General features: G+C 48.9%; 1 protein-coding gene across 1 annotated transcript in view; it reads right to left on the bottom strand.

Annotated features, from left to right (window-relative positions):
- Positions 1-13,338, bottom strand: part of LOC132584205 (unconventional myosin-Id) — a 440,151-nt gene that overhangs the window by 227,757 nt on the left and 199,056 nt on the right. The window contains exon 2 of the mRNA XM_060256019.1: positions 22-230. Within this exon, the coding sequence (XP_060112002.1) occupies positions 22-230 (209 nt within the window). The remainder of the gene's footprint in view (positions 1-21; positions 231-13,338) is intronic.

Genomic DNA, 13,338 nt, shown 5'->3' with positions numbered 1-13,338 from the left:
GCAGGTGCCCCCCCCACATACCAGATATTACGATGCACGTGTCTTTTGATCGTCTCTTCATAGCTTTATATGCAGCGTCTGCAATGGCGAAGAGATGAGGGGGTCTCTCATACAGCTCCCGGCCTTTGTACTGTTCTATGTGCTCACGGCCATAGATGTTTAAGTTCTTGTAAGGGTTGACCGACACCACCACTTCCCCAATGTAAGTATAGATGCGTCCCTTTTCAAACCTAGGCAGAAGAAGACAATGGTCAAGGAAGAAGGCCGGAAGGTTAAGGGGGAAAGAAGTTAGCACCAAACAGCATCATAATTTCCCCACTTCAGCCCAGTTGTATCGAATCGTGACAGCCAGACCCTTGGCCCAGGTATTTCACAAACTAACAGAACAACATTAGGGTTTGTAGAATCTTTCGGGCTCAAGTGCCGTGTTCTACTGGAGAAAGTTTTCCTTCCAGACGTTTCGTTCTCAGAGAACGAAACGTCTGGAAGGAAAACTTTCTCCAGTAGAACACGGCACTTGAGCCCGAAAGATTCTACAAACCCTAATGATGTTACCAGCCGTGAAAACCTGAAATCTTTGATAACAGAACAACTTTTGAGTCCAGTGGCACCTTTAAAAAGGTCAAGGTAGTCCCTTGTGCAAGCACCAGTCGTTTCCGACTCTGGGGTGATGTCACATCAGGACGTTTTCACGGCAGACTTTTTACGGGGTGGTTTGCCATTGCCTTCCCCAGTCATCTACACTTCCCCCCTAGCAAGCTGGGGACTCATTTGACTGACCTCGGAAGGATGGAAGGCTGAGTCAACCTTGAGCCAACTACCTGAACCCAGCTTCTGCTGGGATCAAACTCAGGTCGTGAGCAGAGAGTTGGACTGCAGCTTTACCGCTCTGCACCACGGGGCTCTAGCGGCACCTTTAAGACCGACAAATTTTAATTCTGGGTAAAAGCTTCCACATGCATGCACACGAAAGCTTCTACCCAGAATTCAACCCTTTGGTCTTCAAAGTGCCAGGCCTAATCAGAGTCTTCAGTAAGACCAGTTCAAAATACTGACTCCAGCGGGAAGCCGATTTGTGTCAACCCAAGTCCATTTCCAGGTGAACCAGCCTTTAGTCTAAATCAGGGGTTTACCATCAAGGTATATAAACCTTACATATCCGTCCAGGGTTCAAAAGCATAATGGGCAAGGACGTGAATGGCTTCGCCAATAACATATTTTCTTTTTTCCCACCTTCCCTTCCCTGAACCTTACGTACCAAATCGTACAACAGTCGTTTCCAATTTGGTGCCCACGGTTACCATCGTACGCACCAGCACCTACACTGGCATCCACCAAGCGTTTTCAGGAATTGGGCAGCATCAGGTAGGGTTTTTTTGCCCAGCAAGACTTCTGATCGACTGTGCAGATTTTTTTTAAAAAATGTTGCTTACTGAAGTTATGCCATGAACATAAGAACATAAGAGAAGCCATGTTGGATCAGGCCGGTGGCCCACCTAGTCCAACACTCTGTGTCACAGAAGAACATAAGAGAAGCCCTGTTGGATCAGGCCAATGGCCCCTCCAGTCCAACACTCTGTGTCACATAAGAACAGAAGAGAAGCCATGTTGGATCAGGCCAGTGGCCCATCCAGTCCAACACTCTGTGTCACATAAGAACATAAGAGAAGCCATGTTGGATCAGGCCAGTGACCCCTCCAGTCCAACACTCTGTGTCACATAAGAACATAAGAGAAGCCATGTTGGATCAGGCCAATGGCCCCTCCAGTCCAACACTCTGTGTCACAAAAGAACATAAGAGAAGCCATGTTGGATCAGGCCAGTGGCCCCTCCAGTCCAACACTCTTTGTCACATAAGAACATAAGAGAAGCCCTGTTGGATCAGGCCAGTGGCTCATCCAGTCCAACACTCTGTGTCACATAAGAACATAAGAGAAGCCATGTTGGATCAGGCCAATGGCCCATCCAGTCCAACACTCTGTGTCACATAAGAACATAAGAGAAGCCATGTTGGATCAGGCCAATGGCCCATCCAGTCCAACACTCTGTGTCACATAAGAGAAGCCATGTTGGATCAGGCCAACGGCCCATCCAGTCCAACACTCTGTGTCACACAGTGGCAAAAAAATTTATACATACACACACACTGTGGCTAATAGCCACTGATGGACCTCTGCTCCATATTTTTATCTAAACCCCTCTTGAAGGTGGCTATGCTTGTGGCCGCCACCACCTCCTGTGGCAGTGAATTCCACATGTTAATCACCCTTTGGGTGCCACTCATCGGCACTCATTTGCAATTAGGCCACACCCCCTGTCACCAAGCCAGCCGGAACTGTGTTCCTGTGTGTTCCTACTCAAAAAAAGCCCAGCTGTTACGTGCCCAGGATGCCGTAATTCCAAACGTACCCACAAGTTTAAAAAGTTTGGGGACTCCGTCTTGCAATATTTACAGCCAGTTCAGTGTTTCACCCCTAGGTGGAACCAGGAGACTGCTTTAACACAAACTCCGGGGCAGGCCTTGCTTCGACTTGGCCACAGTCCCCCCTGGCACTTCCTGAACACCGCATCGTGCCCTTAACCACACGGCAGGATATGACCAATTCTTTTCCATTGCTCCATTCAAGAAAGGAAAGCCGAATCAAATGCGGAATGCCGACTGCAGGTCGCTCACAGAACTACCTGCGGCACTTCCTAGGAAAGCTCACCATTGGCCATGCACCACCAGAGACTTCTACAAGACTTCAGGGCTTCCAAAGACAACTTTGTGTAATGTCACTGCTTCACAAAGAAAATTGCAAAGTTTACTGTACTGCAATCCTCCAAGGCAGCACCTTGTGTCTTTCAACAGCGTTCAACAAATCTTGGTCTGTTCGAGCTCTTTCGGTCTCAGTGAAAAACAGAAATAATGTGAGGGAGCCAAGAGTACAAACTACTCGTTTCGTTTCAGCAAGCGTTCCTCGCTAGACCTCAAAAACATGCTGGCCCAAAGCAATTCCTTCGCACCCAGCAAACAAGATTATAAACCTGCTTCCAGGAACGAGTCATTCAGGTGGTGCTGATTAAATTCTTCTGCCCTGGAAACATTGCACTGCACTCTTATGAGCTGATCTTTACCCCTGTCTATGAAATATGCGCAGATGCACAAAAACGAGTTAATGATTTGTAACTGAAAAGAACCAAGGACCTCTACACCCTTTTCCAACTCGGTTTTCGAGAGCGGCCAATTTCACAGACTAGGAAATGCCATTCCAGGAGCTTTTGGCGCCCCTCCTTTCCTGTATGGGATGGAGCTGCAAGGGCAAGGCAAAAATAAGCAGTTCCCTCGCAGGCCAGCTCTTTGAAGGAAGGCTGGAGACGAAGCAGAATAAAATGTGTATCTAGTTCTCCAGCTTACAAACAGAGCTGGTTTTCTGGCTCAGCTCAAAATATCATCCTTCCGGCCAACTAGCAACACACAAACAGATCAAGAATTCCTTCTCTAAAGAGGACCCCATACAAGGCTTTAAGCAGTAAATCAGGGGGGTGGGGTAGAAAATTTGGGAATCATGTATGGCTGCCAATCCCCAGGTGGGCACTGGAGATTTTCTCCGTGCTAGAGTGCTGTGCGTGAGTGATTGATGAAAGAATTTACAGTGGGGATATGCCTCTCTGAGGAAGGGTTTTCCCGGAAACAGAAGTAAAGGCGCGAACCCGTAAGAGGCTCATGACGTACCCACTTCAGCTTCATATCTGAAAGATTCTTTTATGAATATTGGAAGCCATAACTTTGGACAACCAGAAAAGATGTGGAGAATGTAAGAAAGCCCCTGGGAACGGATGAATCGTCTTGAGTTTTAAAAGTCAGGAACTGATGTTATGAAATGGACTTGAATAAATGAACCAATGAGATCTGTAGTGGATAAATAAATAGGGAGATTTATGATGAATTTTTGATGTTTGGAATATTCAGTATTGTATTGTTCTAAATATTTGTAATATAGTCACCAAGTTTTTGTATAGTTTCTTTTGTTATTTATTTCACAGTTTTTAGCTTTGTTTCAATCCCCAGGTGGGTGCAGGGGATCCACTGGTTTGGAGGCCCTCCCCCCCGCTTTAGGGGGTGAGAGGGAAATGTCTGCTGGGCACTCCATTATTCCCTATGGAGACCAATTCCCATATGGTATTATGGAGAATTGATCCACGGGTATCTGGAGCTCTGGGGGGACTGTTTTTTGAGGAAGGGGCACCAAATTTGCCGCATAGCATCCAATGCCTCTCCTCAAAACATCCTCAAAGTTTCAAAAGGATTGGACCAAGGGGTCCAATTCTATGAGCCCCAAAAGAAGGTGCCCCTATCCTTCATTATTTCCAGTGGAGAGAAGGCATTTAAAAGGTGTGCAGTCCCTTTAAATGTGACAGCCAGGACTCCCTTGGGAGTTCAATTGTGCTTGTCACACCCTTGCTCCTTGCTCCACCCCCAAAGATACCTGGCTCCACCTCTGAAGTCTCCAGATATTTCTTAAATTGGACTTGGCAACCCTAGAACGATGGAAGAGGGAATGACAATAAGGTTTTGTTAACAGTCAGAAGGACTGTAGAAGAATAGTGGGTAGCCATGTTGGCGTGAAGCAGTAGAACACAGATGGGAGTCCGGGGGCTCCTTTCAGACCAACAAAGTTGAATTCTGGGTATAAGCTTTCGCGTGCACACACACTTGTACACGCACACGAAAGCTTACAATAAAACTTTGTTGGTCTTAAAGGTGCCACTAGCCTCAAACTGTGTTCTGCAGAAGAACGGAACTCTGGGCGTTTTCCCACAGAGCTTACCTCAGAGCAACGTCCCTCTTCACCGCGCAGCGTCTGCGCGGATTTCCCACCAACTGCTCCGCATAACCAGGAAGTGCCGGACCTTTTGCGTCGCAAATGTAAACTGCTAAAAACCAGTTTACGTTAGCGACGCCAAAGCCGCGGCTCCTCCTGGTTATGCGGAGCAGTTGGTGGGAAATCCACGCAGACGCTGTGCGCTGAAGAGGGACGTCGCTCCGAGGTAAGCTCTGTGGGAAAACGCCCAAAGTTAACAATTGTGTGTTCAAAAGAAGGAGTTCTCCTTCCGGATTTTACCCAAAGCTGGAACAACAGTAAAAAGCCAGTTAAAGAAGAAGAGCTACAGCTAAGAGGAGAGGCGGCGAGGTTGCTATTGCAGAGAACAGCTGCATGCCCCGGTGCAGGGTTTGGGGAGAATGTCTATTACCAAGACAGCCTGCAATCTGAGCATTTTACAAGACAAGAAGCCTTGGGCAGAAGCAAATAAATGCCAAGCCACTAACTGCAGGAGTGGACTAACGCTTTCGTTTCTGCTTGCGTCAACGGGAACGAGTGAGCCATTCCTCCCCCACGTCTGAGGGCTGCGGAGGGCAAGCCAGCTTCAGAGGTTATGGAAGAGGGAGAAAGGGAGAGGCAGAAGCCGCCACTGGCTTCCCAGAACAGATAAGGCCCAAAGCAATGCTACTTTCTGCCAGGAAATCAAGAGCAAACCACTATCACGGCCTTGCTGCCTCCATGATGCTTAACCCAGCTGGCCAGCGTTAAGCTATTTTACCCTACAAGGGCATCGAGGAGAAGAGAGACAGAATCAAGCTCTGAAAAAGAAGCACCTAGGCCAATGGCAAAAGGGAGGGGAAAAAAAAAGAATTCTGCAATTAGCATTTTATTTTAAATCTGCAATTTAGCATTTTATTAAAAAAAAACAAAACAGTAAGGACATGAACCTCTGGCTTCTTGGAATTCTGAATCCTCTGAAACTAACAAGGTGAAGCATTTAGGATTTGGGTGCTGGCCAGGCCTCCCAAGGTGTTAAGAGGTATAGAGGGAAAGTGCATAAGGAGACAACTCCCACACCACCCAGAGATTTTGAAAGCATGAGAAGAAGAGAGCGGCCGGGGGTGGGGGAGAGACAAAATACAGTATCTGGGGATTAAGTATTAATCTTCCAGGAGGGAGAAGTATTAATCTTTCAATATTAAGTTGCCGTCAGAACTTTACAGTACCAGACACACCACGGTCCTTGAATGGAGTGACAGGACGTATACCAATGTAATACTGCCACTGCGCAAGTTGCCAGGTTAGTTAAAATTCCGAGGCCTTTATCTGGGCATGCGGAACTTATATATATATTTATAAAGGAGGGAAGCATTCATACAGCATGATTGTCAACAATTCAAAACATCAGATTAAAAGAATAAAAGTTTATCTGGAATCACGTCATTCAAGGTTAGATATTCTACCAATGAATGCTACAATGCAACAAATTTCCCCCAACGCCACTGAGGATGTTCTCCGCAGCTGAGAATGAAACGTCTGGAAGGAAAACTTTCTCCAGTAGAACACGGCACTTGCGCCCGAAAGACTCTACAAACCCTAAATTTCCCCCTGTTGTTTTACATGGTGAAGACGAAGAAGAAGAATTGCAGATTTATACTCCACCCTTCTCGCTGTATCAGAGACTCAGAGCGGCTTACAATCTCCCATGTCTTCTCCCCCCACAACAGATACCCTGTGAGGTGGGTGGGGCTGCAGAGGGCTCTCACAGCAGGTGCCCTTTCAAGGACAACCTCTGCCACAGCTATGGCTGCCCCAAGGCCATTCCAGCAGGTGCAAGTGGAGGAGTGGGGAATCAAACCCAGTTCTCCCAGCTAAGAGTCCACACACTTAACCACTACACCAAACTGGCTCTACACCAAACTGGTTAACTGGCACAACCACTACACCAAGTGGGCATCAAACGTGTGTCTAGTACATTTACTTAGCACAAACGTTTCCCATAACTTATTTTGCCATATTGAAAGTGAAGATCCTCTGTTCTCTTTCCACTTACAGGCAAGAGTTATTCTCGCTGCCGCTAAAAGCAAAGAAATCTGCTTAATCTGAGCCCAGGATTTTTAAAAAAAAAACAAAAAGATGCTATCCTTTATGACTTCAAAATATTCTGCCAACACTATTTGGAGAAACAGCTGCTTCCCAAGCCATCATCCAAGCCTGACTGCCCTCAGATCCAACACAAAAGTGGTAAATCTTGTTCCCAACTTATTTACTTAATTCATTTTGTGCCCTTGCCTTGCTCTTCAATGGGGATCCAAAGTGGCTTACGTATTTCTCCTCTCCTCCACTTTGTCATCACAACAACCCTGTCAGGTAGGTTAAGCGAAGAGGAAGTGTGGCTGCCCCAAGGTCACCCAGCGAGCTTCTGTGGCACAAGGGAGAATTCCGGCCTCCCGGGACTAGGCTGCCACCCTTAACCAACACACCACACTGGCTCTACCAATGCATTTTTCAAAACCAGGATGCATGTTTTTGTTGGAGCAAGAATCTACATAAACCCAGTCTGACAGCTACAGTATGACAGCTGGTGATCTAGCTGCCAGGCTAGGTCACAGTGACCTGATCAGCAGACCGGCTTGAGCCGGCAGAAGCCAAGTGATGCAATCTGCTGAGTCAGCACGGCCAGGATTGGCTGCTTGGACTATATATGATCTGTGTGTGCATCACACAGGTCTCTCCCTGTGAGATGGTGTTAGGCGAAGCACTTTGTCCGTGGAGGTGATATTGTATAGACTGCACAAGAGAGCACTTGTTGTGTATATATGTTAATACACCTTTTGGCACTAGTTGCACGTGTAAGCCTGATTTTCTTTCCTGAAGCCCTGTGTCGGGCAAGTCATCTCCCTCACTCTGCTACTCCCGCTCCGACAGGGTTATGGGCCCAGCACGCTTCCGCTGCGCGGAGGAGAGAGTTGAGAGTTGAGCTGACTGTGAGTTTGGAAAGAGCCGGAGGCGAGGAACGCCGGTGAAGGACACAGAAGCACCACCGTTCTCTGTTTGAGAGCCAGAGGGACGTCGGCAGCCAGCTGTGAGGAGGAGTCGGCACGATGGCTCAGCAACAGCTTGGAGTAGCCGTTGAGAAGCTCACCTCAGCCAACTACGCGGTGTGGAGCCTGAGAATGCAACACTACCTCAAGCGTGAAGGGCAATGGCTGTTCGTGAGTAACCCCCCTGCTGACTTATCTCCTGCCGAGACTGTGTTGTCGGATAAGGCACTGGCCAACATAGTGCTATCTATAGGAGATGACCAGCTGGTTTATGTGCGAGGGAAGGACACTCCCAAGGCTGCCTGGGACGCGTTGAGTGCGGTGCATGTTAGCACCACTGCTGGTTCCCTCATGGCCTTGACAAGGAGGATGTTCCGCACCGTTATGCCGGCTGGAGGGTGTGTGAAAGATCACATCAAACGGCTAACGGACTGTTTCGTTGAGCTGGAGGCAAGAGGCAAGACTGTAGCTCCAGACGACAGAGTGTACATTTTGCTGTCGTCGTTGCCACCTGAGTACACTCCCCTGATAACTTCTCTGGAGACGGTGGACGTAGCGACCCTGACCATGGAATACGTCTGTGCCCACCTGCTTGACTTCCAAGAGAGAATTGCGGCCGTGAGCTGTCCGGGGGTGTCGGCCGGGCAGCGTGCTGTTATCGGTGTGTCCGGGAAGACAGCCAAGAATGAGCCAGCTTCTGCTGCTGGCAGGCGTCCGAAGGTGGAGGAAGTGGAGCCGACTGCGTTTGCAGTCCGTCGCTGCTATGGATGCGGGTCGTCGCAGCACCTGCTCCGAGCTTGCCCTGAGAGGGAGAAGAGGCGGGGGCGTGTGCGGCGAGAGCGGAGGACCGCCAGCCCGTGTGAGGAAGCAACCCGGCTGGTCACGTCTGCAGTAGAGAGCACAGGGTCTGCTTGGATTTTAGACTCCGGGGCAACGAGCCATCTCTGCTGCGAGAAGGAGTTGTTGAAAAACATTGACAGTCCTGAGCATAAGTATGTGAGATTGGCTGATGGGACCACTGCCAATTCTGTTTGCTCAGGCAATGTGGAATTTCCTGCACTGAAATGTATGTTGCAAAATGTGTTGTATGTACCCTCACTGCAGTCTAACCTGTTGAGTGTTAGCACACTGTTTGACCAGGGATACCAGGTGAGATTTGAGAAAACCTGCTGCAAAATCCTGGGAGGTGGGGGAAAGTTGCTTGTGACAGGAAAGAGGGAAGGTAAACTGTATGTGGTCCAGAGTGATTGTGCCCAGGTGGCTCAGGTGTCGAATGAGCCTGTGCACAATAATTGTATACATTTGCTCCATAGGAGACTTGGGCACTGCGGATTTAGGGCGTTAAAGAAAACCCTGGAGCTTGTGCCTAGTTTGAAAGTAAATCCTTGCAAATGTTACTTGGATTGCCAGGTCTGCAAGAAGACCAAAAGCAAGGCGTGTGCTGTTGCTAAAGAAAGCTCAAGGGAAAGCACACGAGCCCTGGAACTAGTCCATTTAGACGTTATTGGCCCATTGCCAAAGAGTCTGTCGGGGAGGAGATACTGCTTGGTGGCCACCGACGACCACACGAGGTACGCGTGGGTTTTCACCATGGTGCATAAGTCTGAGGTGTATAAGACATTCACCAAGTGGGTCAAAGCAGTGGAGAGACAATTAGGGGTTAATCTCCTGGCTGTACAAACCGACAGAGGGGGGGAATTCTTATCTAACCAGGTGAAACGTTGGCTGGAGAACAAGGGCATTGCCCACCGTCTGACGAACCCGGCAACGCCCCGAGAAAATGGGCATGGGGCTGTATTGCAGAATGTGATGTATTGCATGTTAGAGGATGCACAACTGCCAATGACCTATTGGGCAGAAACCATACATGCAGCTGTTTTTTTGCAAAATAGGGTTTGGTGTAATACTGTGAAAAATGTGCCTTACAGGTTACTGTTGAACAAGACCCCAGATTTGAGTTCTTTAAAAGTCTTTGGGTCACGGGCTCGGGTTGGCATCCACTCCACGAGTAGCGGGGAGGGGGATGTCCGGGCAGAGAGCCTAATTTTTCTGGGCTACAAGCCAAGGGCCAGGTGTTATCGTTTCTGCAATAGCAAAAGCAAGATAACACTTAGTAAGAGTGCCCAGTTCAATGAAGAAAGCAGCTGGCCAAGGTTGCACTCCTTGCAGAAACAATTTGTCCTGCTGCCAAGTAGCGATAACGATGTTGGAGCGCAGCCCAGAACTCCAGCCCAGGAGGTGGCACCCAGTGGGGCTGGAGAAGGTGAGCCGAATGCTGGCACAGAGCCCGACGAGCAGAGTCAGGAGGCAGAGCCTCAAATGCAGGAACTGGAGGTAAAGTGTGAGAGTCAGGAGGTTCAACGCCCAATTACAGGGGCAGAGCAACCAGCCCAGGAGGTGGGAACAGAGCAACCCGAAGAAGACAAAGCTGGTCCAAGCACAGGGCCACGGGTGTCTGCCAGGTCCACCAAAGGCCAACGTCCCGCTAGGTACAAGTGTCCCTATGTCACTCTGACTGTCAATCCAGACCCACCCGGATTTGAGGAAATGTTAAAAGAAAAGGCTAAGAAATGGAAAGCCTGGGTGGCAGAGTGCGAGGCAAGGGAGAAGGAGGCTGAAGCCAAGCGTCTGAAAGAGCTGGCTGAACAGGAACACGATGATGTGTTTTACAATCATGATGAGTTCCTGAACGAATTCCGGAAAGGGTTCCGAGCTACGTAAATATGAACTGTAATGTTGCTGGTGGACATGTATGTAAACTGTGTAAAGTGTTTTGGTGCACTGGGTTTAAATAGATTAGGAGGTGTGTTGGAGCAAGAATCTACATAAACCCAGTCTGACAGCTACAGTATGACAGCTGGTGATCTAGCTGCCAGGCTAGGTCACAGTGACCTGATCAGCAGACCGGCTTGAGCCGGCAGAAGCCAAGTGATGCAATCTGCTGAGTCAGCACGGCCAGGATTGGCTGCTTGGACTATATATGATCTGTGTGTGCATCACACAGGTCTCTCCCTGTGAGATGGTGGTTAGGCGAAGCACTTTGTCCGTGGAGGTGATATTGTATAGACTGCACAAGAGAGCACTTGTTGTGTATATATGTTAATACACCTTTTGGCACTAGTTGCACGTGTAAGCCTGATTTTCTTTCCTGAAGCCCTGTGTCGGGCAAGTCATCTCCCTCACTCTGCTACTCCCGCTCCGACAGTTTTGCCTTTGTTTTAGAAGAAGAACTGCAGATTTATACCCCGCCCTTCTCTCTGAATCAGAGACTCAGAGCGGTTTACAGTCTCCTATATCTTCTCCCCCCCCCCCACAACAGACACCCTGTGAGGTGGGTGGGGTTGAGAGGCCTCTCACAGCAGCTACCCTTTCAAGGACAACTCCTACGAGAGCTCTGGCTGACCCAAGGCCATTCCAGCAGCTGCGATTGGAGGAGTGGGGAATCAAACCTGATTCTCCCAGATAAGAGTCCATGTGCTTAACCACTACACTAAACTGGCACTACACCAAAAGACAGGTTGCTTACCTTTATCTGTGGATCTTCGAGTGGTCATCTGTGCATTCACACTCATGGGATAGTGCGCCTGCGCCGATCCCCGAATCGGTATCTGAAAAGCCCGGGATTTTTCTGCGCTCGGCGCCAATGGGCATGCGCAGGCGTCCCAGTACGCATGCTCACCGGCGCCGAGCGCGGAAAAATCCCGGGCTTTTCAGATACCGATTCGGGGATCGGCGCAGGCACACTATCCCATGAGTGTGAAGCACAGAGACCACGAGGAAGATCTTTTAGTTAGCATTCCAAATCATGGGCTTTCTCTAGGTATTTAGTGAGGGGCTGCAACACGGCTCAGTTTTCACAGCTGCAGAATTCACAGTAGTGAATTCTCACAAAATGGAAACGGTGTGCCTGGTGTTTTCTAAAGAATATAGTGTTTTAAGTGGTAATCCTTCACCCAAACTTAGAATCATAGCGTTGGAAGGGACTTGCAAAGTCATCTAGCCCAGGGGTGGCCAACGGTAGCTCTCCGGATGTTTTTTGCCTACAACTCCCATCAGCCCCAGCCAGCATGGCCAAAGGCTGGGGCTGATGGGAGCTGTAGGCAAAAAAAACATCTGGAGAGCTACCGTTGGTCTCGTCCAAACCCTTCACAATGCAGGAACTTTATTTATTTATTTTATTTATTTATTTATTTTATTTCTATCCGGCCCTCCCGACTGAAGCAGGCTCACAGCGGCTCACATGGAAAGGTCATAAAAACCAGTATTAGTAAGCCGTACGTAAAAATATAAAATGCATCATAAATAAAAACATATAAAACCATATCATACAACAATGGTGGGTGCTATTTGTTGCATTAGTAATGGCGGGTAACTGCCAATTAAGTTGTATCAGTAATGGCGGGTAACTGCCAATTCAATCGATGTAAATTCTATTGTTAGCTGTTACTGCGTATTAAGGTCCCAGGACACGGTGGAGTATTCGACCTGGGCCAAGTAGCGTCTATTTATTTCGGGGCCGGATGGTGAAGTATCTGTTTTTCCTGTTGTTGTAGATTTTAATTCAAAAATGTCTGGCGGAAGAGCACCGTTTTGCAGCCCCTGCGGAACTGTGAAAGCTCTTGCAGGGTCCTGACCTCCTCCGGAAGCTTGTTCCACCAGGTAGGAGCCGCAACAGAAAAGGCCCTGGCTCTGGTTGCCTTGAGCCTGGCCTCTTTGATGCTGGGGATCGAGAGTAGATGTTGTGACCCTGACCTAAGTGCTCTCTGCTAAAGTACGCAGGCCCTTGGCCATATAGGGCTTTACAGGTAAGAACCAGCGCCTTGAAGCGAATCCAGTAAGCAATAGGTAGCACTTCCAGCACAGGTTGAATGTGTTCCCACTGACATCTTTGGGACAAGGGCAGCCCCATGTAGAGGGCATTACAGTAATCCAATCTTGAGGTGACCGTAGCGTGGATCACTGTCGCCAAGTCGTCGCGTCTTATCAGTCGAAGATGATAGGCTGATTTGGCAGTAGCTGCAACCTGCGTCTCCATTGGTAAGGAGAGATCCAGGAGCACTCCCAAGCTTTTAACCCTAGGCGCTGGCATGAGTTGTGCTCCATCAAAGGTCAGTAAAGGGACCTCCGGGCCCAAACAGCGACGGCTTAGATACAGGACCTCCGTCTTTGTCGGATTCAACCTCAGTCAACTCAGCCTGAGCCACCCCGCCACGGCTTATAAGACCACGGACAGATCTTCCGGGGAGGAGTTGGATTGGCCACCCATCATCCGATAGAGCTGTGTGTCATCTGCGTATTGATGACAACCCAGCCCATACCTCTGGGCAATCTGGGCAAGGGGGTGCGTGTAGATGTGGAATAATATCAGAGAGAGAACTGCCCCCTGTGGCACACCACATGTAAGGCGGGTGCCGTTGGGATAGTTCCTCTCCTATCGCCACCCTCTGTCCCCAACCCTAGAGAAAGAAGGAGAGCCATTGTAAGGCCAA

The sequence above is a fragment of the Heteronotia binoei genome, chromosome 15 (genome assembly GCF_032191835.1).
Source record: "Heteronotia binoei isolate CCM8104 ecotype False Entrance Well chromosome 15, APGP_CSIRO_Hbin_v1, whole genome shotgun sequence".
Lineage (NCBI taxonomy): Eukaryota > Metazoa > Chordata > Lepidosauria > Squamata > Gekkonidae > Heteronotia > Heteronotia binoei.
This window is presented reverse-complemented; position numbering and strand designations above follow the sequence as displayed.